The following is a 27,981-nucleotide window of genomic DNA, read 5'->3' on the forward strand; positions in this document are numbered from 1 at the left end:
ATAATAATAATCTCTTATTGTCACAAGTAGGCTTCAATGAAGTTACTGTGAAAAGCTCCTAGTCGCCACACTCCGGCGCCTGTTCGGGGAGGCTGGTAAGGGAATTGAACCCGCGCTGCTGGCATTGTTGCTGTATATTCCCCACCTGTATTAGATCTTCCAAAATGCATTACCTCACATTTGTCTGGATTAAACTCCATCTGCCATCTCTCTGCCCAAGTCTCCAAACAATCTAAATCCTGCTATATCCTCTGACAGTCCTCATCGCTATCCACTATTCCTCCAACCTTTGTGTCGTCCGCAAACTTACTAATCAGACCAGTTGCATTTTCCTCCAAATTATTTATATATACTATGAACAGCAAAGGTCCAGCACTGATCCCTGCGGAACACCACTAGTCACAGCCCTCCAAAAACACCCTTCCATTGCTACGCTGCCTTCTATGACCTAGCCAGTTCTGTATCCATCTTGTCAGCTCACCTCTGATCATGTGTGACTTCACCTTTTGTGCCAGTCTGCCATGAGGGACCTTGTCAAAGGCCTTACTGAAGTCCATATAGACAACATCCACTGTCCTACCTGCATCAATCATCTTTGTGACCTCCTCGAAAGACTCTATCAAGTTACTGAGACACGACTTCCCCTTCACAAAACCGTGCTGCCTCTCGCTAATACGTCCACTTGCTTCCAAATGGGAGTAGATCCTGTCTCGAAGAATTATCTCCAGTAGTTTCCCTACCACTGACGTAAGGCTCACCAGCCTGTAGTTCCCTGGATTATCCTTGCTACCCTTATTGAACAAAGGAACAATGTTGGCTATTCTCCAGTCCTCCGGGACATCACCTGAAGACAGTAAGGATCCAAAGATTTCTGTCACGACCTCAGCAATTTCTTCTCTTGCCTCCTTCAGTATTCTAGGGTAGATCCCATTGGGCCCTGGGGACTTATCCACCGTAATATTTTTCAAGACGCCAACACCTCGTCTTTTTGGATCTCAATGTGACCTAGGCTAGCTACACACCCTTCTCCAGACTCAACATACACCAAATCCTTCTCTTTGCTGAATACTGATGCAAAGTATTCATTTAGTACCTCGCCCATTTCTTCTGACTCCACACATAGATTTCCTGTCCTTCAGTGGGCCAACCCTTTCCCTGGCTACCCTCTTGCTTTTTATATACATGTAAAAAGCCTTGGGATTTTCCTTAACCCTATTTGACAATGACTTTTCGTAACCCCTTTTAGCCCTCCTGACTCCTTGCTTAAGTTCCTTCCTACTTTCCTTATATTCCACACAGGCTTCGTCTGTTCCCAGCCTTCTAGCCCTGACAAATGCCTCCTTTTCCTTTTTGACGAGGCCTACAATATCTCTCGTTATCCAGGGTTCCCGAAATTGCCATATTTATCCTTCTTCCTCACAGGAACATGCCGGTCCTGAATTCAAATCAACTGACATTTGGAGGCAGGAGAATGGGGATGAGAAAATATCAGCCATGATTGAATGGCGGAGCAGACTTGATGGGCCGAGTGGCCTAATTCTGTTCCTATGTCTTATGGTCTCACAGGACTGGACAGGGTATATGCAGGAAGGGTGTTCCTGATGGTTGGGGGTGTTCAAAACCAGAGGTCACAGCCTGAGGATACGGGGTAGACCATTTAGGACAGAGATGAGGAGAAATGTCTTCACCCAGAGAGTGGGCGGCCTGTGGAATTTATTACAGGCAAAAACATTGTATGTTTTCACGAAGCAGTTAGATATAGCACTTAGGGCAAAAGGGATCAAAGGATATGGGGGAAAGCGGGATTAGGCTATTGAGTTGGATAATTAGCCATGATCATAATGAATGGCAGAATGGGTTTGAAGGGCTGAATGGCCTCCTGCTCTTATTTTCTATGTTTCTATGTTTTATATTTGCCCATTCACTCAACTTGTCTCAATCACCTTGAAGCCTTTTAACATCCCCCTCACCACTCACATTCCCACCAAGTTTTGTGTCATCAGCAAACTTGGGAATAATACTTTTGGTCCCGTCATCCAATCCATCGGTGTATATGTGAATAGCTGGGGGCCAAGCACTGATCCCTGCGGACCCCCACTAGTCACTGCCAGCCACCTCGAAAAAGACCCATTTATTCCAACTTTCTGTTTTTCTGTCTGCTGACCATTCCTATGCCCCTCTTCTAACCTCAGAATATCCCCAAGTGCTTTAAGGGCAATTAAATACTGCTGGTGTGGGCACTATGGTAACCCAGAGAGGTCTTGTGGTGCAGTGATAATATTCCTACATGTGGACCAGGAGGTCTGGGTTCAAATCCCAGGCTGGTTATAAGAGGGTGTACTTCAGATGGACTGATGGTGAGCTGGGAATCGCTGCCCCCCCCCCTCAATTATCTCTCTAAAGAGGGTGGGGAGGGGAAGTGTATGAAGAAAACGGTTGTAAGGTTGGAAACCTGGCAGCCAAATTGCGCAAAGGAAGATCCCACAAACAGCAATGTGATATTGACCAAAGTGGTTGATGTGACGATCAATTCACTCGGAGACTCGAGTCAAACAGTGGTTTTAATCAGTTTACAACTTTGCCTGCCTGCGACTGGTACAATACTGAAGGCGGTCCCGCAGGTCTGCTGCTCTTATACTTCCTATAAGGGGCGGAGCCCGTACATGCTCCACATCTCCCCCGATGGGCGAAGCCACACAGTGGCCCATAGATGGAGCCCACGGTGTTAATAGCATGGTATAATGCAACACAGTGTACTGAATTAACAGTATTTATACATTCACCACAGCGGTCTGTTTTTTTTTGTAATGGGTGGTGTTTGAGGCACAAATGTTGATCCAGGCAGAGTGCGTGTGTGTGGGGGCTGGGGTTGGGGGTGGTGACCGATCTGGGATTGACATGGCCTGAATGGGAATTCTTTCTCAGGAATAGTTTCTCTGTTTCTGGGCTGGTTTTTGTTTGTCAAGTGTGATTTATCCCGGAGCAGGCTGCAGATCCCCTTTTTTGAACCTTTCTCTGTGACTCAGTCAGCGTGGGGAGTGGAACCTGGCGAGAGAGAGAGAGAAGGGGAGTGTGTTTCAGATCCACAGGGCGGTGATACTGACAACTCACTCATCCCTGTAACAAGGAAGCGTCCTCGGGAAATGCACAGAGAGCAGGAGGAAGGAGACCCCCCCTCCCTCTCCTTGCACAGCCCCAAAGTGGGGCTGAAAGTTAGCGCCCGGGACAAATGGAAAACCTCCCCAAGTATTGGAGTTATGGAATTACCCGGGATGGCAGGATCTTCTTTGTAGAGTTGAGTATTTGTTACAGTCTGTGCAGAGGTTTCCTGCGGAGTTCAACCCAGTCTCTCCGCGGCAGGGTTCTCCCAGAGTTCGTTTCTCTCCTCCCCCCCCCGGGGGATATACTTATTTATTTAATTTATTTTATTTTTGCAGTGACTTGACCCGTTCCACTAGTTGGATGCATCCAAGGTCAGGACAGGATTTCGGAACTGGTCACAGGCGTCAACCAGGTAGGAACCAAAAGAGGTTTCAGTCTTGGGTCTTGTTTTGTTTTGTTGACCCCATCACATCACATCGTTTTCTGTACATTTATTATTATTATTTTTCAATTGCAGGTCTGCCTCGTGGCTGGGAACAAGGCTTCACCTTTGAAGGAGCGACATATTTCATCAAGTGAGTGCATGTTTTTTTAAACTTCACCTGGGACCTTGTTCATTCTAATGCTGATGAATTTTGTCATTTTGGGAAGATCATTTTCTCTCTCTTTACCTGTCTTGAAGTATTTGGCCCCTCATCTTTACCTGACTTGAAAGAGGTGACTCCCCCCCCCACTTCCCTTTTTATTTGTCAGTTCATTGGGCGCACTGTAGACTTGAGGTCATCCAAAACTCTACTTACTACCTGTGTCCCATTCATCCATGACCCATGTGCTGACCTACATTGCCCCCCCCCCCCCCTCCATTGCAGCATTCCGAGCTTTGTTCTGGAATCCTTCCATGGTCTCCCCTCATCCTTTTCCCTGAACTCTCCTCCAGCCCAACAACCCCCACCCCCGGAGACGTCGGCACTCCTCTCCTGTCTCCTCTCTTGAGCATTTCTGAACTGGTCGTCCCACAATTGATGCCTTCAGTCGCCTGGGGCCTAAGCCCTGGAATTTCCTCCTTGAAGCACTCTGCCTCTCTAGGCCGTTTTTGGCTTAAGACACTTCTTTAAACCCAACTCTTTGGCCATCTGTCCTTACATGTCTCGTCTCGTTTTCCTTTCGAGCACCTTGGCATCTTTTATTATCGTAGAGTGGTTGTGTTAAAGATGCTGTGTAAATTTATGTTGTTAGCGGGCACCAGATGCCCTCTCGTACTCTAGTTGGTTATTTAACTGTGGAGGAATCCCAGTTGAGCCCGATCCTGAAATCCACTTGTGAGCCTTCTCCGAAAAAGGGTCAGGATTGGAAGTTGGGTGGGGGTATTTAAGTTGCTGCTACCTGATGAGGTTGGCAGTCCCTGAGATGTGGCCAGGAGATTTGGGAGACGGTTTAAGGTGCATTACCGCCTGCATTGGCAACAACCTTTCCTTTCTCTTTGACTCTCTCAGGAGTGATTATCAGTTCATTTAAAGGGTTTCAGTCCCTTTATCGAATTCTGAGTCAAACCAACTTGGCTGCAGCCGTGTTGATGTAAACCAGGGCAAGTTCCTGTCACCAAAGTATCATGGATCTCAAGAAAAATGTTTGACTGACCTCTGACTGCAGATGTAAATGTAATAGCCCCTAAATTTTAGGCTGTCCACCTTCTCGATTCAGAAATGGATTTGGAAGCATTTGCAATTCACTGTGACTATCCAGTTAGGCCTGTACTTGGAATGAATAGTATATATTTGAATTTGTGTTCTGAATTGTCCATGTGGATTTTTATGTGTTTAATTGTGCATAACTCAACCAAAATGCATTTTTAAAGATTATTTCATTTGTTTCCCCCGTCAATCTACTTCGGGGAGACCGCTTCCTTGTCCCAACTTAGTTTGTTATTATTAAAAGGTTAAAAAGGTTTAAATTCTGAATGCAGGTTGCATAGACTAATCTTCCATTCCTTTGAGTATAGAAGATTAAATGATTTAATCAAGGTGTTTAAGATGATGAAAGGAATCGACAGGGTAGATTGAGAAAGAAACTTGTTCCTCTAGTGGGAATGTCCAGAACCTTAAAATTGGAACTCAGGCGCTCGAGGATGATGCCAGGGAGCACTGCTGAACATAAATGTGGGAATCGGCAACTCCTCTCTCCAGAAAGTTGTTGAGGCCGGATAATTGATAATGTCCGAACTGAGATTGAAATCTTTTCAGAAGGATTACAAAAGCACACAAAGACAGGCCGTGATCATCTCCAACAAGGAAGCATCTAACCATCTTCCCTTGATATTCAACGGCATTACCGTCACTGAATCCCCCACTGCCAAAATGCTGGGGACCACCATTGACCAGAAACACAACTGGCCTAGCCATGAAATGTAAGTTACCATAATCCCCGATGACCACAGGCTGCTCTCCCCTTTTGAGAGAGAGCTGACGGGTGGCGATTTAACCGGAAGTGTCGCAACAAGTCAGGCAAAGGACAAGATTGAGAAGGTAGGGCCTTCATGGATAACTTCAGCCGGTACGGGAATTGAACCCACGCAGTTGGCGTCGCTCCATATCACAAACCAGCCGCCTAGGTAACTGACCCGCCATGGGCGAGCCCCATAAATGTTGTGGCTACAAAAGCAGGTCAGAGGCTGGGACTTTAGCAGTGAGTAACTCAACTCCTGACTTCCCAAAACATTTTCACCACCTACACGTCAGGAATTGGATGGGATACTCGCCACTTGTCTGGATGAGTCCAGTTCCAACTACACTCAAGAAGCTCCGCCTCATCCAGGACAAAGCATCTGCTTGATTCCCACCCACTACTTTAATATCTACTTCCTCCACCTCCGCGCACAGTGGCTGTAGTGTATGCCATATTCAAAAAGCATTGCCGCAACTCACCAAGGCTTGTTCGAGGACTGTTTCCAATCGTGCAAACCACCCAGGAGGACAAGGGCGGCAGAGACATGGGTGCATCCCCACCAGCGAGCTCGCCTCCAAATCACTCACCATCCTGACATTGAAATGCGTTGCCGTTCTTTCAATCTTGCAAGGCCAAATTCCTGGAGCTCCCTGGAACAGCACTATGGACTGCAACAGTTGAAGCAGGCGACTCGCCAACCCCTGCTCAAGAGCAATTAGGGATGGTCAATAAATGCTGATCTAGCTAGTGACATTATCAAACAATAAATTAATTGTTAAAAAGGAGGTGGGTCTGGGGGATTTGTTCTTGGAAAGGAGCCTCCCGAGCATGAGGGCGTTAGAGGAGAAATTTGGGCTGGCGAGAGGGAATGAGTTCAGGTACTTGCAGAGACTTTCTACGCAGACAGATTCCATCCTTCCCACGCCTGCCACTTAGGGGGATCCAGGACAGGGTAGTGTCCAGTGGATGGGTGGGGGAGGGGAGGGTCTCGGATATATATAAAGAACTTATGGGAGCAGAGGAGATGCAGATCGAGGACCTGAAGCTTAAGTGGGAAGAGGGGCTCGGGGGTGAGATGGAAGAGGGCTTATGGGTGGAGGCGTTGAGTAGGGTAAACGTGACCGCAACATGTGCTAGGCTCAGCCTGATTCAATTCAAAGTCGTCCATCGGGGTCACATGTCAGAGGCCCGGGTGAGTAAATTTTTTGGATTGGAGGACAGGTGCGCTAGATGTTCGGGAGGACTGGCGGACCATGTCCACATGTTCTGGGCATGTCAAAAACTCAGGGGGTACTGGCAGGGATTCGTGGAAGTTTTGTCCTGTAGCCATCTGACATGGCCACTCCCAACTAAGCACAGAGCAACTCGCAAAGACCGATGGGTAAAAATGGACAAGCCAAGAGTCAGGAAGGTTCTGAGCCTGAATTGCATATTTGTCAGCAAAGTCCAGACGATATCGAAACCCCATACCACTAGCATGTTCATCAGGCCGATTAGCAGTTGATGGCCGATCTCCCGCAACACAAAGGGCTGGTACTTCAGCTACCGGGACAGTCCCAGACATTTTGACGCCACTCCCAGTCCAAGGCAAACGTAAACAACAGGATCAATGACCGCTTGAGACACGCCCAGTCATCCAGATCCCCGCCCACTTATTGGCTAAGGAATCGAACGGAGTGATCAGGGATCACCCAATTAGTAAGGCCCAAATCGAAGGACCGCCCAAAAGTGTGAGAAACCCCCCCCCCCCCCCCCCCCCTGAGTATAAAGGAAGAGTTCGCCATATGCTTGCTCTCTTTTGGCCTTGGTACCCCGGTCACAGTCATCACCAATCGCAGCAACACCAGAAACAAGTTTGAGTTCAATGCCCACTACCAGAAGGACGAGCCCAGCTGAGCAGCAGTTACCCCTTCGAACCCATGAGATCCAGAATTGAACAACGGCCACTGTTTCCTGACCTAAACCGGGAGCCCAAAGTTAAGTACAGGTTGTCTTAGTAATAGGTGTAGTTAACTAGTAGTGTTTATGTTACATGACTGGTTGTATGTAAATAAAGTACCCTTGACCTTGAACTAACTAACTGGTGTTTGGCTCTTTGATCGATAGCCGGTTGAAACTTGTGGTGGTATCATTCGATATTTAAGCATTCGGACATAGACAATATAGAAAGAAGGCAAATTCACTGATTGCCCTAATTGGAACAGAGCCAGAGTAAAGAGCATAGTAAAGAGAAATCGTCCTGGGTACTGAAAACAAGGGCGGTGAAGAGTCCAGAGGTGGCTATTTTTGGGGTTTCGGAGGACCGGGAGTCCAGGAGGAGAGAGAGGCTGACGTTTTGGCCTTTGCTTCCCTGGTAGCCCGGCGACACATTCTGTTGGCCTGGAGGGACTCAAAACCCCCAAAGTCGGAGGTCTGGCTATCGGATATGGCGAGCTTTCTCGGTCTGGAGAAAATTAAGTTCGCTTTGAGAGGGTCACTGTCAGGGTTCGCCCGGAGGTGGCAACCATTTATCGACTTCTTGGCGGAAAATTAATCGTCAGCTGGGGGCAGGGAGGGGGGTGCGGGGGTGTTAGGGTAACGTAGATTAGGGGGTTAGTTAGGCTGGTCCTTCTAGGAGAGGAGCTGGTTTTCTTGCACTATATTGATTGTTCTTTGCACACTGCTTTATATTGTTGTTGTTTACTATGCCAAAATGTCTTAATAAAATTGTTCATCAAATAAAGGAGGTAGATTGATAGAGTTGGGATGCAGACCAGCAATGATCTAATTGCACAATGGAACAGGCTTGAGGGGCTGAATGGCTTCCTATCCCTACGTGCCTCTATCTCTCTGGTACCAAGTAGGATTTGTTATCATGTGTCTCCAAATGTTTTAGCTTCTGGTTGTGTAGACGGGCAGGAGCCGAGCTGCTGTGTTATCATCAAGAATGTTTCCATTTAATAATGGGGAGGGTGTGCGGCGGTGGAACATGGTCTTATTTCTGGTGCACGCGGAGACTTGTTACAGAGCCTAATCAGCCGGTTAAAAAATTTCACGTAACTAATGGGTCATGTTTCTGTTGAAATAGTTAAAGCAATTGCACATCAATTTATTCAGCCTTCGCACGCTGATCATTGCACTGTAAATTCTGGTATTTACTGCATTCATATCTTGACAAACTCACGGAGATCGACAAGAATGCCACATGGGAAGATTGTGAAACTTTGAAACTATTTACAGAATGCAACAGTAAATTTTACAACCTCTGAACCAGACAGAGGCAGGCGCAGGGAGGGACATACCTATAATTAACATTTCTTAATTAATTATATAATTTAGGCCATAACAGAACTGCTCCCTGGAGGAACCATTTAATTTGGATTTGTCGGATTAGTGAGGCAACCTGAATATCTCCCGCATGCACCAGAATGTTTTGAGGAGGCACAAAGGAGGGTGGTTTGGGTAGCTTGTTTGATGGAGTCTACTAGGATTTTAGTAAGACTTTTATGCAAGGTTCCACAGGACATACTGATCATAGAATCGTATCATCATAGAATTTACAGTGCAGAAAGAGGTCATTCAGCCCATCGAGTCTGCACCGGCCCTCAGAAAGAGCACCCTACCGAAACCCACACCTCCGCCCTATCCCCGTAACCCCACCTAACCCAACCTTTTTGGACACAAAGGCCAAATTAGCATGGCCAATCCACCTAATCTGCACATTTTTGGACTGTGGGAGGAAACCGGAGCACCCGGAGGAAACCCACACAGACACTGGGAGAACGAGCAGACTCCACACAGGCAGTGACCCAGCAGGGAATCGAACCTGGGACCCTGGAGCTGTGAAGCAACTGTGCTAACCACTATGCTACCGTGCTGCCCCATCAATAGATTAATCAATAATCAATAAATTAATTCAGTGGGATCCAATGTAAAGTGGCAACTTGGATCCAAAATTGGCTCAGTGTTCGGAAGCGAGGTGCTGTGGTCCAATGGTAGGATTCTAAGAGGTGTGGAGGATCATTGGGCCCAGTATGTGCACAGATTCCTGTAGACAGAAGGATAGAAAGATAAGGTGGTCTTAAAGGGATATGGGATACTGTCCTTTATTATCCGAGGAACAGGATATCAGAGCAGGAGGGCTGTGCTGGAACTGTTTAAAATACGAGTTAGACTGCAGCTAGAGTACTATGCACAGTTCTGGTCCAACACGTTACAGGGCGACATGATCACCTGAGAGAGGAGATTTGTGAGTTTGCTGCCTGAAGTGGAGAATTGTAGCAATGAGGGAAGTTTGAGAGGCTTTGGAGCAGAGAAGCCTGAGGGGAGATTCAATCGAGGTGTCTAAAATTATGAATGGGCGGCACGGCAGTGCAGTGGTTAGCACTGTTGCTTCACAGCGCCAGGGTCCCGGGTTCGATTCCCGGCTTGGGCCACTGTGCGGAGTCTGGACATTCTTCCCGTGTCCGCATGGGTTTCCTCCGGGTGCTCCGGTTTCCTCCCACAAGTTCTGAAAGTCGTGCTTGTTAGGTGAATTGGACATTCTGAATTCTCCCTCTGTGTACCCGAACAGGTGCCGGAGTGTGGCGACTAGGGGATTTTCACAGTAACTTCATTGCAGTTTTAATGTAAGCCCACTTGTGACACTAATAAAGATTATTATGAATGAGTGAATCGGATGGACTTCTTCAGCAGAGTGGTCAATAACCAGAGGCCGTAGACTTAATTAATTAGTGGGAGGATTAAAGGGGATTTGCGGAGAACCTCTTTCACCCAGACAATGGTGGGGATCTGGAATTCACTGCCTGGGAGGGTGGTAGAGGCAGAGATTGTCTTCGCATTTAAAAAGAATGTGAGTAGGCATTTGAGGTGTTGTAATCTCCAGGGCAATGGGCCAGGATCGTGGGATTACACCAGATAGCATACACATGATGGGCTAAAAGGCCCTTTCCTGAGTTGTATATCTTTCTATATTTCAATATTTGAATGAAATGTGTGGTGTCTATTTATGTGGGTTAATATTATAATCACTGAAAACCAGTGTGGAGTATAATAAAAGTAACGTTAAGCTTTTACTTTGCACTATTGCAACTACAGTTTTAATATTCCTCAAGACAAGAGTATATCTGTTCTAAAGTCTGTGTACATTTAGTCCAATGGAGCTTGCAAGTTGGTGCTTGGCACATGGGACCAGTGTCCTGTTTGAGGGCTGGGTCTCTGAAGAGGGTGATGCAAGTTTATTGGCGATATTTCCAAAAAGACGGTAATAAATAGTTGATAAGGCGCAAACAAATCACAGATCGTAAACGTGGCCTGTGCTCACAATGCCTGAAGGGCCTTTCTTATGCAAGTGGGGGTGGGGGTGGCGGGGGCAGGGCTAGCAGGAACTCTAGGCATGTTGTCTGCTCCGTCTGTTTGAGGTCTGAAGGACATTTTATGGCCTTTTGACAATGTGGGGCGTTTATTGGAGAAGGAACGTTTGTTTTGTATCACATCTGATGGGATAGAATGGCTGTCAGTGTTTAATGTGATTAAGTCTGTGCCACACAGACAGTTAGGTATGAAATCCTCTCAGGGGATGAAAAAAATAAATTACATTTATATGGCCGCTCTTAACCTAGTAAAATTTTCCAAGGTGCTCTATTGACGTTTTATAGAACAAAATAAAAATAAAAATTTAGAGTACCCAATTAATTTTTTCCAATTAAGGGGTAATTTAGCGTGGCCAATCCACCTACCCTGCACATCTTTGGGTTGTGGGGGCGAAACCCACGCAGACACAGGGAGAATGTGCAACCTCCACACAGACAGTGACCCGGAGCCGGAATCGAACCTGGGACCTCGGTGCAGTGAGGCAGCAGTACTGACCACTGCGCCACCATGCTGCTATTTGTTGAACAAAATTTAAGATCAAGTCAGATAAGGACAGGTGGGTTTTAAGGAACATCTTCCATAGAATCCCTCCAGTGCAGAAAAAGGCCATTTGGCCCATCGAATCTGCACTGGCCCTCTGATAGAGTACACTACCTAGGCCCTCTCCCCCACCCTATCCCCGTAGCCCCCCCCACCCCCTAATCTTTGGACACTAAGGGACAATTTAGCATGGCCAATCCACCTAACCTGCACATCTTTGGACTGTGGGGGGCACCCGGAGGAAACACACTCAGACCCAAAGTCGGAATTGAATAAGGGTCCCTGGTGCTGTGAGGTACAAGTGCTAACCGCTGTGTCACCCCTCAAAGCAGGATGTTAAAGGAGGGCAGCGCGGCTGAGAGGTCGAGGGAGGGAATTCCAGAGCTTGGGGCCCAGGTGGCTGAAGGTGCAGACACCAATGATGCAGCCATTAAAATCTAAATGTGCGAGAGGCCAGCATCAGAGCGATGGTAATGGTGACAATAATTAAAAAGAACAAAGAACAAAGAAAATTACAGCACAGGAACAGGCCCTTCGGCCCTCCCAACCTGCACCGATCCAAATCCTTTATCTAAACCTGTTGCCTATTTTCCAAGGATCTACTTCCCTCTTTTCCCCACCCGTTCATCTGTCCAGATGCATCTTAAATGATGCAATCGTGCCCACCTCTACCACTTCCGCTGGCAAAGTGTTCCAGGCACCCACCACCCTCTGCGTAAAAAACCTCCCACGCACATCTCCCTTAAACTTTCCCCCTCTCACCTTGAAACCGTGACCCCTTGTAACTGACACCCCCACTCTTGGAAATAGCTTGTTGCTATCCACCCTGTCCATACCTCTCATAATTTTGTAGACCTCAATCAGGTCCCCCCTCAACCTCCGTCTTTCCAACGAATACAATCCTAATCTACTCAACCTTTCTTCATAGCTAGCACCCTCCATACCAGGCAACATCCTGGTGAACCTCCTCTGCACCCTCTCTATAGCATCCACATCCTTCTGGTAATGTGGCGACCAGAACTGCACGCAGTATTCCAAATGTGGCCTAACCAAAGTCCTATACAACTGTAACATGACCTGCCGACTCTTGTACTCAATACCCCGTCCAATAAAGGCAAGCATGCTATATGCCTCTTGACCACTCTATCGACCTGCATTGCCACCTTCAGGGTACAATGGACCTGAACTCCCAGATCTCTTTGTACATCAATTTTCCCCAGGACTCTTCCATTGACCGTATAGTCTTGAATTAGATCTTCCAAAATGCATCACCTCATAATTGCCTGGATTGAACTCCATCTGCCATTTCTCTGCCCAACTCTCCAATCTATATATATTTTGCTGTATTCTCTGACAGTCCTCCTCGCTATCTGCAACTCCACCAATCTTAGTATCATCTGCAAACTTGCTAATCAAACCACCTATACCTTCGTCCAGATCATTTATGTATATCACAAACAACAGTGGTCCGAGCACGAATCCCTGTGGAACACCACTAGTCACCTTTCTCCATTTTGAGACACTCCCTTCCACCATTACTCTCTGTCTCCTGTTGCCCAGCCAGTTCTTTATCCATCTAGCTAGTACACCCTGAACCCCATACGACTTCATTTTTTCCATCAACCTGCCATGGGCAACTTTATCAAACGCCTTACTGAAGTCCATGTATATGACACCTACAACGCTTCCCTCATCAATTAACTTTGTCACTTCCTCAAAGAATTCTATTAAGTTGGTAAGACATGACCTTCCCTGCACAAAACCATGCTGCCTATCTCAGATAAGTCTATTTTCTCCCAAATGTGAATGGATCCTATCCCTCAGTATCTTCTCCAACAGTTTGCCTACCACTGAGGTCAAGCTTGGTCACTTTTACTTTGTATTTGTTTTTAAAATGAGATTTATGGGAAATATTTTTCCAGGAATGGATTGGGAAGTTCAGAGGAATTTGGACGTGCGATATGCTGGTGTAGGTTTGCAAGGGTATACTGATATATCAATTCATCAGGATTATCCTGCCATCTTTAGAAATTGAAGATGAATGTCTTCTGCTGCTCGCAAAGTGCAAGGGAAAAATCATAGCTGCAAAAAGTAAATCTGGGTGGCACGCAGATAAAAGGCATGTTTCTGGTGGGGTATCTGGGTCAGCGCCATCTCTTTCAATGCACATGCTGCTGTGGCGAATTGACGTGGTGCCGATTATGTTAACATGCAGGTTCATTAAGCAATTAGGAAGAATATGTTAGTCTTCAATGCCAGAGGGTTTGTGTTGCAAGAGAAAGCCTTGCTGCTTTGGTGAGACAGTGTTGTGCACAGCTTTGGTGCGCCTGAGAGTGACTGCCCTTGACATCAAAGCCACATATGACCGAGTGTGGCATCAAGGAGCCCGAACTAACGCCGCTGTGCGAGAATCATGAGCATGAGCTGGGGCCGGTGGGATGGATAGTGTATACAGAAGGTGGACTTCGGCCTCCTTCGCTTCCTGCACTCCCGGATCTTCCGACACCCCAAATATCGCTATCACTGGACTCAGCTTTATCCGAGCGTCCAAGACCTTGGACATAGCCCTTGCAAAGCCTCACCAGAATTCTTTAAGCGCCGGGCATGCCCAGAACATATGGACATGGTTTGCTGGGCTCCCTGAGTATCGCGCACACCTGTCCTCCACCCCAAAGAACTTGCTCATTCTCGCTGTCGTCATGTGTGCCCGATGGACCACCATAAACTGAATTAGGCTAAGCCTGGCACAAGATAAGGAGGAAGTAACCCTGCCCAGGGCATCAGCTCACAGGCCCTCATCCAGCTCCTCGCCCAGCTCCTCCTCCCACTTGCCCTTCAGCTCCTCCACCGAGACTTCCTCTGCCTCCTGCAGTTCTTGGTATATGTCCGACAGCTACCCCTCCCCAACCCAGATACCAGAGACCACCCTGTCCTGTATCCTGCACCGGGGGGGGGGGGGTAGTAGCAGGAATGCCACCACCTGTTTCTTCAGAAAGCACGGACTTGGTAGTATCTAAAGGCATTCCCCGTGGGCAGACTAAATTTCTCCTCTAGCGCCTTCAGGCAAGGAAAAATCCCATCTATAAACAGGTCCTCCATCCTTTTGATACCCGCCCAATGCCAACTTTGAAACCCTCCGTCTATCTTGCCCGGCACAAATCTATGATTATGTCGTATCGGGGTCCAGACTGAGGCCCCTACCTCCCTCCTGTGCCTTCTCCACTGACCCCAGATCCTCAGTACCGCCGTCACCACCGGGCTTGTGGTGTACCGTGCCGGCGAGAACGGCAGCGGTGGTATTAACAGTACCCCTAAGCAGGTATCCTCGCATGACGCCGCCTCTAGCCGCTTCCATGCCCCCACCCCCCCCCGGTCCATTACCCATTTCCTAATCGTTGCTATATTGGCCGCCCAGTAATAACTGCAGACGTTCGGCAGCGCCAGCCCTCCTTCCACACCGGCTGCAAACAGCCTTTTAACACGCGGGGTCTTGTTTGCCCACACAAATCCCGTGATAATCCTGTTCACCCGCTTGGAGAAGGATTTTGGGATGTAGATGGGAAGGCATTGAAAGACGAACAGAAACCTGGGAAGGGCCGTCATTTTCACGGACTGAACCCTACCGGCTAGGGGAAGCGGGAGCATGTCCCACCTTTTGAAGTCTCCCTCCATCTGCTGTACCAGCCGAGGTAGATTGAGCCTGTGTCGGGCATCCCAATTCCTAGCCACCTGTATCCCCAGGTACCGAAAGCTCCTCTCCACCCTCCTGAGCGGGAGCTCCCCCAGTCTCTCCTCCTGGCCCCTCGCATGGATCACAAATAGCTCACTTTTCCCCACGTTCAACTTGTACCCCGAGAAACTCCCGAAGTCCTTTAGGATCCGCATGACCTCCCCCATCCCCTCTAGCGGGTCCAAAATATATAGGAGCAGGTCGCCTGCATAGAGTGAAACACGATGTCCCCCCCCCCCCCCCCCGAACCGGCTCCCTCCAGTTTCTTGACGTACTCGAACGCCATGGCCAACGGCTCAATTGCCTGGGCAAATAGCAGCGGGCACCCCTGCCTCGTCCATCAGTGCAGCCGGAAATATTCCGACCTCAGTCGGTTCGTGGACACACTTGCTACAGGGGCTGATACAGTAGTTTGACCCACCCTATATATTCCTCACCAAATCCAAATCTACTTAACGCTTCCCACAGGTACCCCCACTCCACCCGATCAAAGGCTTTCTCCGCATCCATTTCAGCCACTACTTCAGCGTCCCCTCCTTCTGAGGGCATCATAATAATGTTTAGGAGCCTCCGCACGTTCGTGTTCAATTGCCTGCCCTTGACGAACTCTGTCTGATCCTCGTCAATCAACCCCAGGACACAGTCCTCCATTCTGTTGGCCAAGATCTTAGCCAGCAGTTTGGCATCTACATTTAGGAGTGATATCGGCCTGTAGGACCCACACTGCAATGGATCCTTGTACCGCTGAAGGATGAGTGAGATCGAAGCCCACGACATCGACGGGGGGAGGATTCCCCTCCCTTGGCCTCGTTAAAGGTTCTTAGCAGGAGTGGGCTCAGCAGCTCTGAGAATTTCTTGTAGAATTCTACAGGGAAGCCGTCCGGTCCCGACTGCATATTGTCCAAGCCCTTAACTATCTCCTCCAACTCATTCGGGGCCCCCAATCCCTCCACCAGCTCCTCGTCCACCCTTGGGAACCTCAATCGGTCCATAAATTGCTTCATCCCTTCCCTCCCCTCCGGGGTCTCTGACTCATCCCAATTCGGGACATAAACATTCACTCGCACCACCTGGGCCCTCCGTAGCTTACCACTCACCATAATGTATCTGCCCCCTTTGTCCACCACAATACTTCCCATCTCACATGCCACCTGTTTGCTTACCAGGAGTGTGACCCACCTGGTCTTTGCTTCCAACTCCGAGTGGAACACCTGGCCCACCCATCCCTTCCTCAGTCTAGTTTGGTCAGCGAGGTTTAAGTGCGTCTCCTGCAGCATGGCTACGTCTGCCTTTAATCCCTTTAGGTGCGAGAACACGCGGACCCTTTTGACCGGCCCGTTTAGGCCCCTTACATTCCACGTGATCAACCTGGTTGGGGGGGTTGACCACCCCCCCCCCCCCCCCCCCCCCCGGCCGACTAGCCATCTCCTTTTTTCGCCCAGCCACGTGCCCATGCCCCCGCTCACTCTAGCCCTCCCGCCGGAGGCTCTCCGTCCCGACTCTCCGTCTTTTCCCGAAAGTTGGCTCCCCTTCAGCCAGCAAAGCAGCATCCCCCCCCCTTCAACCCCTCAATCCCAAGCCCCCATGTCAAGTCCCCGCTTAACACTAACTCTCCCCCCATTGCACTTGCGTAAGTCAGCTGACCCCAGCTGCTCCCGCCTCTACCTCCAACCCTACTGTTGCCTCCTTCTTCGGCCCCCCCAACCTCCCCTCCCCCACAGGGTAAGAGAGAGGGCCACCCCATTCTTCCCGTGTAACAAGAAAAAAAAAACAATAGGAAATAAAAAAGAAAACAACGAACAAACTCCGAGCGTTACCCCGAACAACGAACGACCTTCCCCACCTGGCAAGCTGCCCTAACTGATGGGCCCATCTCCCCCTTCTGCGGCGTGACTCCGTGAAAGCAGAGAGCAGGCAAAGGACCCCAAGGGCAAAAACAAAGCGAGAACGAGGCAAACCAACATAACATAGCCCCCTCCAACCGCCTCCCCAGCCCCCGTACAACTTACACTCTGCTTCCAATCTTACATTAGGACAACATAATAACATTCTTAACAGGTCATAATGGAGTAGGTGCTGAGAGGCTGTTTTCAATGGCCGGGGAGTCTGGAACTGGGGGCTATAGCCTCAGGACAAGGGGCTGCCCATTTGGGACAGGGACGAGGATAAATTTGTTCACTCAGAGGGTCATGTATCTTTGGCATTCTCAACGCCAGAGTGATGGCAATGCTCAGTTGTTGAGTACATTGAAGCCTGAGATCAATAGATTTTTGGACACATGGGAAATTGTGGAATTTGCAAGCATGACGGGAACATTGAGTTAAGGTAGAAGTTCAGCCATCTTTTGGAGTTTCTATTGAGCAGTCTTGAGGGGCTGAATGGCCCACTCTTGCTCCAATTTCTTTGTTTGCCTCTTAAATGCATAGAAACAACACGCGAACAACATGTGGTTAAAATCCATACCTGTATAAAGTGAGCATGGAGCTATAATCTTGTTCCTGAAAGAGGGAGGTGGCCCATCTGTACAGGGCCTGTTGAGGCAGGTCCCTCCAGCTATTGACAGGCTCTAACCCAGCTTAATCTGTTGCAGAGAGAGGTTGGTTGAAAGAATACTGTGAGTGTTAGGACAGTGGAATGTTTTTGTTTCTACGTTCGCAAGCTGGGCCACGTTCTTTCCCGCTGTCCAGTAGCTTTTGCATTGGACAATGGTGCTGGAATTTCTTGCATCGTAATGGAAGCTGAACCAGAGATCCCAAAGAAGGCACACGAAGAAGGCATTAAATTAAACTTAAAAGGGACAGTGGTCCCATGACATCAGCTTTCAAAGAGGTGCCTTTGTGCGTCAGGGAGCTTTCCACTTGCAAGCCAGAAGGTTTTCAAACTGTGGCCAATTTCTGTACCAAAAAGGTGCCGAAAACCTGATTCTGGATATTCGGAAACATATTTCACTTCCATCACTGCCAACAATTAGCAATATGAAGAAAAAAGATGAACTGATTTGTCCAAAACATCTTTTGTTAGATTGCCAGAATGCGGTGGAGTTGTTTGTCCGAGTGAAGGTGGATGACAGATTAGGGAAGTGTAGCATGTCCTTTATTTTTGGTATTATTTGCAAAAGACAAGCTGCATTTAAAAGCTTTTTTTAAAAAATGTTTTTTATTGAGTTTTCATATTTTATATCCAACAAATTACAAATTATTAGATAAAAAGAAAAAAAAAACACGCAAAAATTAACATGTATATTTACAGGTAAGTATCTTCATAATAACAACTGTGGCCGCCCCCTTTAGCCAGCATACATATTTTACATTCCCCAATATGGCCGAGGCACATGTTTATTGGCATTTATTTACAATTTGGTTTTGGGCCTTAGCTACTCATCAAACCCCCATAACGAACCCGTAGCCCCCCCCCCCCCCCCCCCCCCCCCCCGCCCTTAGGCTACCTTCCCCCGATTCCTGTCCATTTTCCCCTGATTCTTGGCCACCCGACTATTCTTCCTCATGTTCGTTGGCCACAAACAGGTCCCGGAACAATTGCATGAATGGCTCCCACGTTCTGTGGAAGCCGTCGTCTGATCCTCGGATGGCGAATTTGATTTTCTCCATTTGGAGAGATTCAGAGAGGTCAGACAGCCAGTCTGCAGCTCTGGGCGGTGCTGCTGACCACCAGCCAAACAGGATTCTACGGCGGGCGATCAGGGAGGCAAAGGCAAGGGCGTCCGCCCTCCTCCCCAGGAATAGATCTGGCTGGTCTGAAACCCCGAAGACCGCCACTATCGGGCTTAGCTCCACCCTCACCCCCACCACTTTGGACAAGAAGGCTGTCCAGTACTCCACAAGTCTGGGGCAAGACCAGAACATGTGGCGTGGTTGGCCAGGCCTCTTTGGCACCGTTCACATCTGTCCTCCACATCCGGGAAGAACCTACTCATACAATTTCTTGTTAAATGGGCTCTATGTACCACTTTTAGTTGCGTCAGGCTGAGCCTTGCGCACGTGGAGGTGGAGTTGACCCTATGCAGTGCTTCGCTCCAGAGTCCCCACCCTATCTCCATCCCCAGGTCCTCCTCCCATTTCATTCTTGTTGCGTCCAGTACGGTGTCGTCCCTTTCTACCAGTCGGTCATACATGTCGCTACAGTTCCCTTTCTCTAGGATACTTGCGTCCAGTAGGTCTTCCAGTAGTGTCTGTCGTGGCGGTTGTGGGTACGTCCTTGTCTCCTTTCACAGGAAGTTTTTGAGCTGCAGGTACCGTAGCTCGTCCCCCCGGCTAGCCGAAATTTCTCTGTCAGTTCGTCCAGTGTTGCGATCCTGTCGTCCGTGTGCATTTACTGAGTTAAGCGAATCTGGTTCATTGACTTATTTCGCGCCTCAGACCATCAAACTCATAACAATTTGTTGTAGTCGTAGGTTGCTTCTTGATATCAGGTTCAAAGAGATAGGTATGAAGGAGCCTTAAAGGAGGGGAGAGGGGAATAGAGGTGGAGAGGGTTAGGGAGGAAATTCCGGGGTGGAGGGGATTGACAGCTGGAGGTGCTGCCGCCTCTGAAGGGTTGAATTGGAAATGTGTAAGTCGTGACTGACCCCGGACCGTCCCTTCATTTGACCTTTTAAAAAATATATTTTATTCTGGACACACGTCAACATAAAGTGCATAAACAAAGTAGCTATAGTGTGTTTGATTTTCCCCCTTTTAATTCCCAACCCTCCCCCACCCTCACCTCTGTGGTGACCAATTCCTCAAACACAAACAGAAAAGGCCTCCGACACACGTAAGCAAAAGACGTGCTTGTTAGTCGAATTGGACATTCTGAATTCTCCCTCTGTGTACCCAGAGTGGCGACTAGGGGCTTTTCACAGTAACTTCATTGCAGTGTTAATGTAAGCCTACTTGTGGCACTCGTAAAGATTATTATTATTAAAATAGTGAGGCGCATGGTCCGAGATCACTATCCCCACTTATTCCACACCCACAACCCCCGTCAGAGCCGTCGTACAGGAGTCTTCCCAATGTCCATGGGAGAATGGGAGAAGAAATATTCCCTCTCCCCCGGATGCTGAAACCTCCACAGGTTCACCACCCCCATCTGGTGCATGAACGTCCCCAACTCCCTCGCCGTCCCTGACGTGACCATTGAGTTGGGATTCGATCTATCCATCCTCGGTTCCAGTACGCAATGAAAGTCCCCAGCCATGACCAATTGATGTAAATCCAAATCCGGGATAGACCTGAACAACTTCTTCATAAAGTCCACGTCACCCCAATTGGGCGCATACACATTCACCAACACCATCAGTGCTTTCGCTAATACCCTGCTCGCTGTCACAAACCTATCCCCCCCCCCACCGGGTCCCCCATCTCCCTGTCCACCCCAAACGCCATCTTCTTTCTAAACAAAATCACGCCCCGCCCCTCGCCTTCGAATCAAACCCCGAATGGAATGTTTGCCCCACCCAACCCTTCCCTAGCTGCATCTGATCCTTCATCGGTAAATGCGTCTCCTGCAGAAAAATCACCTCCACCTTCAATCTCTTCAAGTGCACGCGCACCTGGGTCTGTTTAATTGGATCATTTAGCCCATGCACATTCCATGTCACAAACCTCACTGGGGCTTCTGCCTGCCTCACTACCAAGACCCGTCCCCATCCAACACAGGCAGCACGGTCGCACAACGGGCAGCACGGTAGCACAGTGGTTAGCACTGTGGCTTCACAGCGCCAGGGTCCCAGGTTCGATTCCCAGCTGGGTCACTGTCTGTGCGGAGTCTGCACGTTCTCCCCGTGTCTGCGTGGGTTTCCTTCGGGTGCTCCGGTTTCCTCCCACAGTCCAAAGACGTGCAGGTTAGGTGGATTGGCCATGATAAATTGCCCTTATGTCGAAAAAGCTTAGGAGGGGTGATTGGGTTGCGGGGATAGGGTGGAAATGAGGGCTTAATGTGGGTCGGTGCAGACTCGATGGGCCGAATGGCCTCCTTCTGCACTGTATGTTCTATGTTCTAACACGGACCCCAGCCAAATTAATTCAACCTGTTGCCCTCCGTCCTGGATCATATCTCCCCAAATTCATCTCACAGCCCATTCTTTGTGTTCGAGTATGCATCAGTCATTGAAGTGCTGTGATTCGAGCTTGGACCTTATCTGCGGGCGTCTGAGGGGGTGGTGGAGATGTTCTACTTTGCCTCCGGTTCCTGCTCTCACTGGGTCTTAAGAGGCCGGTATGTGGAAGAGTGCAGAGAACATGGAGGATTGCAAAGTCGGAGGAAGCTCTTGAGGTGAGGAAGGTGAAGATGAAGATATGGAGTGATTCAAACAAAAGAATGAGAAGTTGAGGGGGTGAGTTCTCCGTTCCCGTGGCAGCGCACCCCCACCCCTGACAGCGTAGGGTGGCTACAATTGGAAATCCCATTGGCCAGCGGCAGAATGGAGAATCGCGCTGCCAGCGATTGCTCGCCCCCGAGAAACACTTGGCTGGGTAGGCGGAGAATTGACCCCAAGGTGTTACCAAACTGGGAGCAGAACGTATTTTGGGAAGCCAGGAATTGCGATGTGCGCGTAGGCCACTTGGTGTGGGTTAAGATACAGGTAGCCAGAGTTTGGATGAGATCCAGTGGCAGCATTTGATGAATAAATGGCCCCAGGTTAGATCTGATTTTAGCTTGAATTTCTCTCAGTTCTGCCATCTTTGGGGAAGTAGAATCTGTTGACTGTTAACTGTTGACTGTTCGTTTCAGCTGGATTATGTAATGTTCAATTATTCGATGTTTGATTGTGTCTTGGTGTGTGACTAATCAAGCCTCGCTATGATTCCTTAAAAAAAGAGAAACTAAACTGCAGGTAAGTAACCATAACCATGTGAGCAGACATTCTAAAGCGTTGACTAAACCACCTCTTATAGAGAGAGAACCTGGAGTCTATCAGCTCTGTATATCTATGAGGCATAACGCACATGAGATTCAAATGTGGGTTCAAATGTGAAAGGGACATTTCAGTCTGCCTCCTCCTCACAACAGGCTGTTGCTGTGTATCGGACTGTTTATTGTCTGTACGATTCTGAGCTAATGATGCACTTCAGGGGTTGAGACCAACCAGATGGTTCAAGGATTCTAGAAGTATCTCCCGTGCATTTTAAGCACAGATCTGCTCGGCTAACCGAAGATGAGCCTCGGTTGTGCTAAATGCAAATTAGCTGCTACATTTCTTCTACACCTCAAACATGCCTCCTTGCTTCCCTCTCTCTGTCCCTCTCTTTCTCCTTTTTTAAAATCTCAAATTCCAGTGTTTTTCAAACGTTTTTGCCCGGGACCCGTTTTACCAACCGGCCATTCTTCGCGGTCCTTAACACCCGAACTCTCACGTGCTTAGTCTTCAAATGTCTCTGAATTTTTGAGGGTTTTAAACTTCCATTTGCCAGTGTTTCCTTGCATATAATGCACATGAACTTTGAACCCTGATTTGTAGCGATGCAATTATTAAAACCCACACCTCAAGTAATCATCTTTATGCTGCTTTGTTCCTGTTTTCAGCTTCTTCAGGGGTTGTTCACCAGAGGCCTTGGAGCTCACACCAGCACTGCTGGCATCTACAAAACGGAGGAATTTCTTTTGCGCCAGTGCACCTGCGTTAGTGTTCGGCAGGTCTGCTCCAGGCAGGAAGACTTGAGCGATTTTAAAAAACAAAATCTGCTCCTGGGTCAGCGCGCTGATGTCAGGAGGAGGCGTTCTGCTCTGCTGGGCTCTGGGCCTGGGCACTGTTGACGGAGCACGCAAAACGGCCAGCATTCTGAAAGTCGGTCGCAGCTGGCATTTATTAATGCCAGTCACACCTACTTCCCGTGATCGGGAATGCTGCGACGCATGGCCTCGCGATTGGGAACTCCGGGATGTTTGGCCCCGCGATCGGGAACGGCGTGACGCTTGGCCCTGCGACCCTCCTGACCCCGCAACCCACCCACGGGTCGCGTCCCTGGGTTTGAAAATGACTGTCTTGTTCTACGTGAGGATTTTTCTGCAGTAATATTTCTCTACCACCAGAGTGTGCTCTAGTGTCGTTAAAGCTCCCCTGAATCATTGCAAGCTGGAAGTGCACCAGGGAAAGTGGTGCTACTGTCAAGATTCAAGAAGCCAAAGATATTATTTCGGAATTTCTTTAAGCCCCTTTGTGTCCTCCTTGATCAGGGGTTGATCAATTCCTGTAGCTGCCTGCCTCATGTATTTTAGTTTCGAACCTCAGTCTTGGCTCTATTTCACAATGAGTTTGGTTTGGCTGTGTTTTCCACAGGGAGTTGGACTTGACTTAGTTACTTTCTCTCCCGTCTTGCTTTTCAGCTCCTCGCCTTGTCTTAATGCTCAGGTTCACCCCAGCATCCCAACTCTGAGGGGCCCGGGGATCATTACGCATAAAATAAACAATTGAAAATGCTGGAAATACTCAGCAGGTCAGCCAGCAGCTGAGAGGAGCAGTGTTAACATTTTTGGGTCAATTGCCTTTTGTATGACCGAGTTCTGTAGGGTGGGTGTGCGGTGTGCCATTTCCAACCTCCCGGAGAGGGGCAAACATTGTTAAATTTGTAGCTGGATTCTGTAGTCTTTAATCGTAGAACCGTAGAATCCCTAAAGTACACAAGTAGACCATTCGGCCCATCAAGTCTGCACCGACCCTCCAAAAGAACACCTAGGACCTATCTCCTGCCCGATCCCCGTAACCTGACCTCACCTTTTGGATACTAAGGGGCAATTTAGCATGGCCAATCCACCTAACCAGTACATCTTTGGACTAATGTTTGGTGTTTAATTGTGTATCTGATATCTTTCTCTGTGGACGTCACTTACTTCTCTCAGTTGGCTGGACGGCGGGTTTGTAATGCTGAGCGACGCCAACAGCGCAGGTTCAATCCCCGTACCGGCTGAGTTTATTTGTGAAGGCCCTGACATGTAGATGGTGAACAGGTTGTGGGAAGTTACTCCCTGCTGATTTCCCTGCCTATGCCCCTGCTTTTGTAGCCACAGTATTTGTGTGGCTGGCCCATGCATGGCGGCTCAGTTGGCTGGACGGCTGGTTTGTGATACAGAGCAACGCCAACTGCATGGGTTCAATCCCCGTACCGGTTGATGCTATCCATGAAGGCCCCACCTTCTCAATCTTGCCCCTCACCTGAGGTGTGGTGACCCTCAGGTTAAATCACCACCAGTCAGCTGTCAAAGGGGAGAGCAGCCTATGGTCCTCTGGGACTGAGTCGACATTTACATTTGTTAAGCCTGTGTGTGGCTACTTCATAGAATAATGGAATTTACAGTGCAGAAGGAGGCCATTCGGCCCATCGAGTCTACACTGACCCCTGAAACAGCGGCCTACCGAAGCCCACACCTCCACTCTATCCCCGGTAACCCAGCAACCCCACCTAACTTTTGGACACTACGGGTCAATTTAATGTGACCAATCCACCTAACCTGCAGATCGTTGGACTGATCGGAGGAAACTGAAGCACCCGGAGGGAACCCACGCAGACACGGGGAGAACGTGCAGGCTCTGTGCAGACAGTGACTCAAGCCGGGAATCGAACCCGGGCCCCTTGCACTATGAAGCAACAGTGCTAACAACTGTGCTGCCCCTTAGAGAAATTAAAATGTAGCCAACTGATTGGAGGTAGGAGACAAAACATTTTTTTTTTTTTTTTTTTAGTAAATTTAGAGTGCCCAATTATTTTTTCCAATTAAGGGGCAATTTAGTGTGGCCAATCCACCTACTCTGCACATTTTTGGGTTGTGGGGGCGAAACCCACACAGACACGGGGAGAATGTGCAAACTCCACACAGACAGTGACCCAGAGCCGGGATCGAACCTGGGACCTCAGCGCCGTGAGGCGGTTGTGCTAACCACTAGGCCACCGTGCTGCCCAACATTTTTAAAGTATTGAATAAAAGTCCTGTTACAGACATGTAGGCTGGAGTGTATCGTCTCTGCATATCTTTGCATGTTATGACTAGGTGAGAAGGAGTGAGCTTCCCTTTTATTCTGCCTCCTCGTTTGGTCGCAACAAAGGTTTTTTAATAATGCCCTTTCCCAGAGATGCTTTCTGGATACAAATGTTTTTATTTCTTACTGAGGAGCCAATCAGACCAGGTTGTCAAAGGAAAAATAGTTTTATGAATGACCAAAACACGAAGAAAAAAATAATAAAAGATGCAACAACACGCGCACATCAATATCAGATGGAAGAAAGCTAAGCTTTCTTCAAAAATAAAAGTTCAGAGAATATATGAGCTGGTCCTTTGCTTGTCCGTGAAACGTGGATTGTGGAACATTTCAGTCATTTCATGTTCGGTGGCTTATGCTAGGAGTCTGGAGTTGATCTTGTTCAAGTCTGCACTCTGAAGACACACTGGCTTCAGAGTGGGGGTGAATAGTCTACGTCGCCTCTTTCCAGCAGGGAGTCAGATGACTGTCATATGTCTTTTATTCCAGCTTGTCCTGTCGCTGCTTGGAGGAGACAGTTTTCAACGAATTTCTGTACGTTCCTGGAAGAGAATTTATGAGCATGTCTGGCCCAATGGCATAATGGTTAGCACGGCTGTCTCACACCACCAGGTACCCGGGTTCAAGACACCTTGGGTGTCTGTGTGGAGTCTGCACGTTCTCCCCGTGCCTGCGTGGGTTTCCTCCGGGTGCTCCGGTTTCCTCCCACAGTCCAAAGATGTGCGGGTTAGGTGATTGGCAATGATAAATGACCCCTTAGTTTCCAATGATATGCAGGTTACATAGAACATAGACAGTGACCCAGCAGGGAATCGAACCTGGGACCCCGGCGCTGTGAAGCCACAGTGCTAGCCACATGTGCTACCGTGCTGCGGATTAGGTGGGGATAGGGCGGGAGAATGGGCCGAAGCAGAATGCTCTTTCAGAGGGTCGGTGCAGACTCGATGGGCTGAATGGCCTCCTTCTGTACTGTAGGGATTTCATGTCTTGCATCCATTGTTGTAGTAATACCAGTTTTTTGATCTTTTGTCTGAGCAACCTTCTGACACAATTTTTCAGATATAAATCTTCAGGAGCAGGGGTAACTTTGTCCTCCACGGGGGGGTTTTGGGTGTGTGCAAGGGTGTAACTGGCCGGTCAGCAGTTCCATTGTCTTCACAGAATTGCAGTGGACTTAAAGTTCAGCACGTTGCATTTTTTAATGTCTTAACCTCTGTTTGAAGAGGACCTTGACGACCCCTGCCCCCCTCCCAATGTGCAAAATTCCATGTGAGAAGTTTGCCGTTCATCTTGCTTAGATTTTCCCGGCAACTGGTCAACTTTTCAGAGTCAGACATCAGTCGACTGCTGGTTTCTGTCTTTGGTCTGTTCTTTGAAAAAAAGATCTTTAAACAGTTCAGTACATCTCTGGCCCGGCCACAGTGTTTCCGCCTTTATGACAGGAGGCATAAAAATATTCCCATTAGTGAGAGAATAGAGAACTGGAGGACGCGGATTTAAGGTGATTGGCAAAAGAGGCAAAGATAACGTGCATTACGATCCTGGATCAGGGCCCAACAGTGGCTAGGATACTGTACAGAAACCCCAATATTTAATTTTCATTTTGTCAAACTGTGAGGAAAGGATAGCTCGCTACAGGAGTGATTGCACACAAAATAGAGTTATTAAAACCAACTTTATTACTAACACAGTGGGCTTGATTCTCCGGTCCACCAGGTCCCCGTTTTTCTGTTGCGTGCCGTTCGGTGCGGTGGGATTCTATATTTTCGCCGCTTGTCAATAGGATTTCACATTGAAACCATGCACGCTGCCTGGAAACCCGCTCAGGAGGGGACGCTGCCGGCTGAGGAACATGAATCGCAACAACAGGCGAATCCCGCCCAGTATTAAAATATCTTTAACATCACACAAGAAAATAGCTTAGAATGATCCCCTTAAACAAAGCTAATCAATACAGTGACACAAAAACCCTTAATTGCTATCTTTGTTCCCATTTGAACTCAAAAAAACATCACAGCTCTCAATCCACTTTCAAATACAGTGAGCACTCGGGAATACCTGCTGCACAGAATGTCTGGATACTCTACTTTGAGAAGGAGAGATCATTTGACACTGCCTTGAAGAAAAGACCTGGGGCTGGATTCTCCCCTACCCTGCGGGTTGGGAGGGCCCCGGAGGGATGGAGTGCTGTGAACCACTCTGGCGTCGGGCCGCCCCAAAGGTGTGGATTTCTCCGCATCTTTAGGGGCCAAGCCCTCACATTGAGGGGCTAAGCCCGTGCCGGAGTGGTTCCCGTCCCGCTGGCCGGCGTGGAAGGCCTCTGGCGCCATGCCAGCCGGGGTAGAAGGGACTTCGCCGGCTGGCGGAAGTCCGCACATGCGTGGGAGCATCAGCGAGCGGCTGCTATGGCTGACATGGAAGGAAAAGTGTGCCCCCACGGCACAGGCCCGCCCGCAGATTGGTGGGCCCCGATTGCGGGCCAGGCCACCATGGGTGCAACCCCCAAGGCCAGATCGCCCCGCACCCCCCCAGGACCCCAAAGCCTGCCCGCGCCACCAGTCCCACCGGTAAGGGAGGTGGTTTGCTTCACGCCGGCGGGACCGGCAGCACAGCAGCGGGACTTCAGCCCATCGCAGGCCGGAGACTTTCCGGGGGGGGGGGAGGGCGCTAACCGGCGCGGCATGATTCCCGTCCGCGCCAAATCTCCGGTGCAGGAGAATTCGGCGGCCGACGGGGGCGGGATTCACGCCGCCCCCCCAGCGCTTCTCCAACCCGGCGGGGGGGTCGGACAATCCAGCCCCTGATTTCTGTCAGAACCATGCAGAACTCTGTCTGTATTCCT

The 27,981-nt window shown here is 48.9% G+C and overlaps 1 protein-coding gene across 2 annotated transcripts in view; it reads left to right on the plus strand.

Moving 5' to 3' along the window:
• The first annotated feature begins 3,145 nt into the window (after nt 1-3,145).
• The window catches only part of plekha6 (pleckstrin homology domain containing, family A member 6), a 326,880-nt gene continuing 302,044 nt past the window's right edge, over nt 3,146-27,981 (plus strand). Inside the window, exons 1-3 of one of the 2 annotated variants that reach the window (XM_038820378.1) lie at nt 3,146-3,294; nt 3,438-3,514; nt 3,620-3,677. In XM_038820378.1, coding sequence (XP_038676306.1) covers nt 3,230-3,294; nt 3,438-3,514; nt 3,620-3,677 — 200 coding nt within the window. In that variant the 5' untranslated portion in view covers nt 3,146-3,229. The remainder of the gene's footprint in view (nt 3,295-3,437; nt 3,515-3,619; nt 3,678-27,981) is intronic. The other variant, XM_038820379.1, reaches the window with a different exon arrangement.

This window comes from Scyliorhinus canicula, chromosome 15, assembly GCF_902713615.1.
Source record: "Scyliorhinus canicula chromosome 15, sScyCan1.1, whole genome shotgun sequence".
Classification (NCBI taxonomy): domain Eukaryota; kingdom Metazoa; phylum Chordata; class Chondrichthyes; order Carcharhiniformes; family Scyliorhinidae; genus Scyliorhinus; species Scyliorhinus canicula.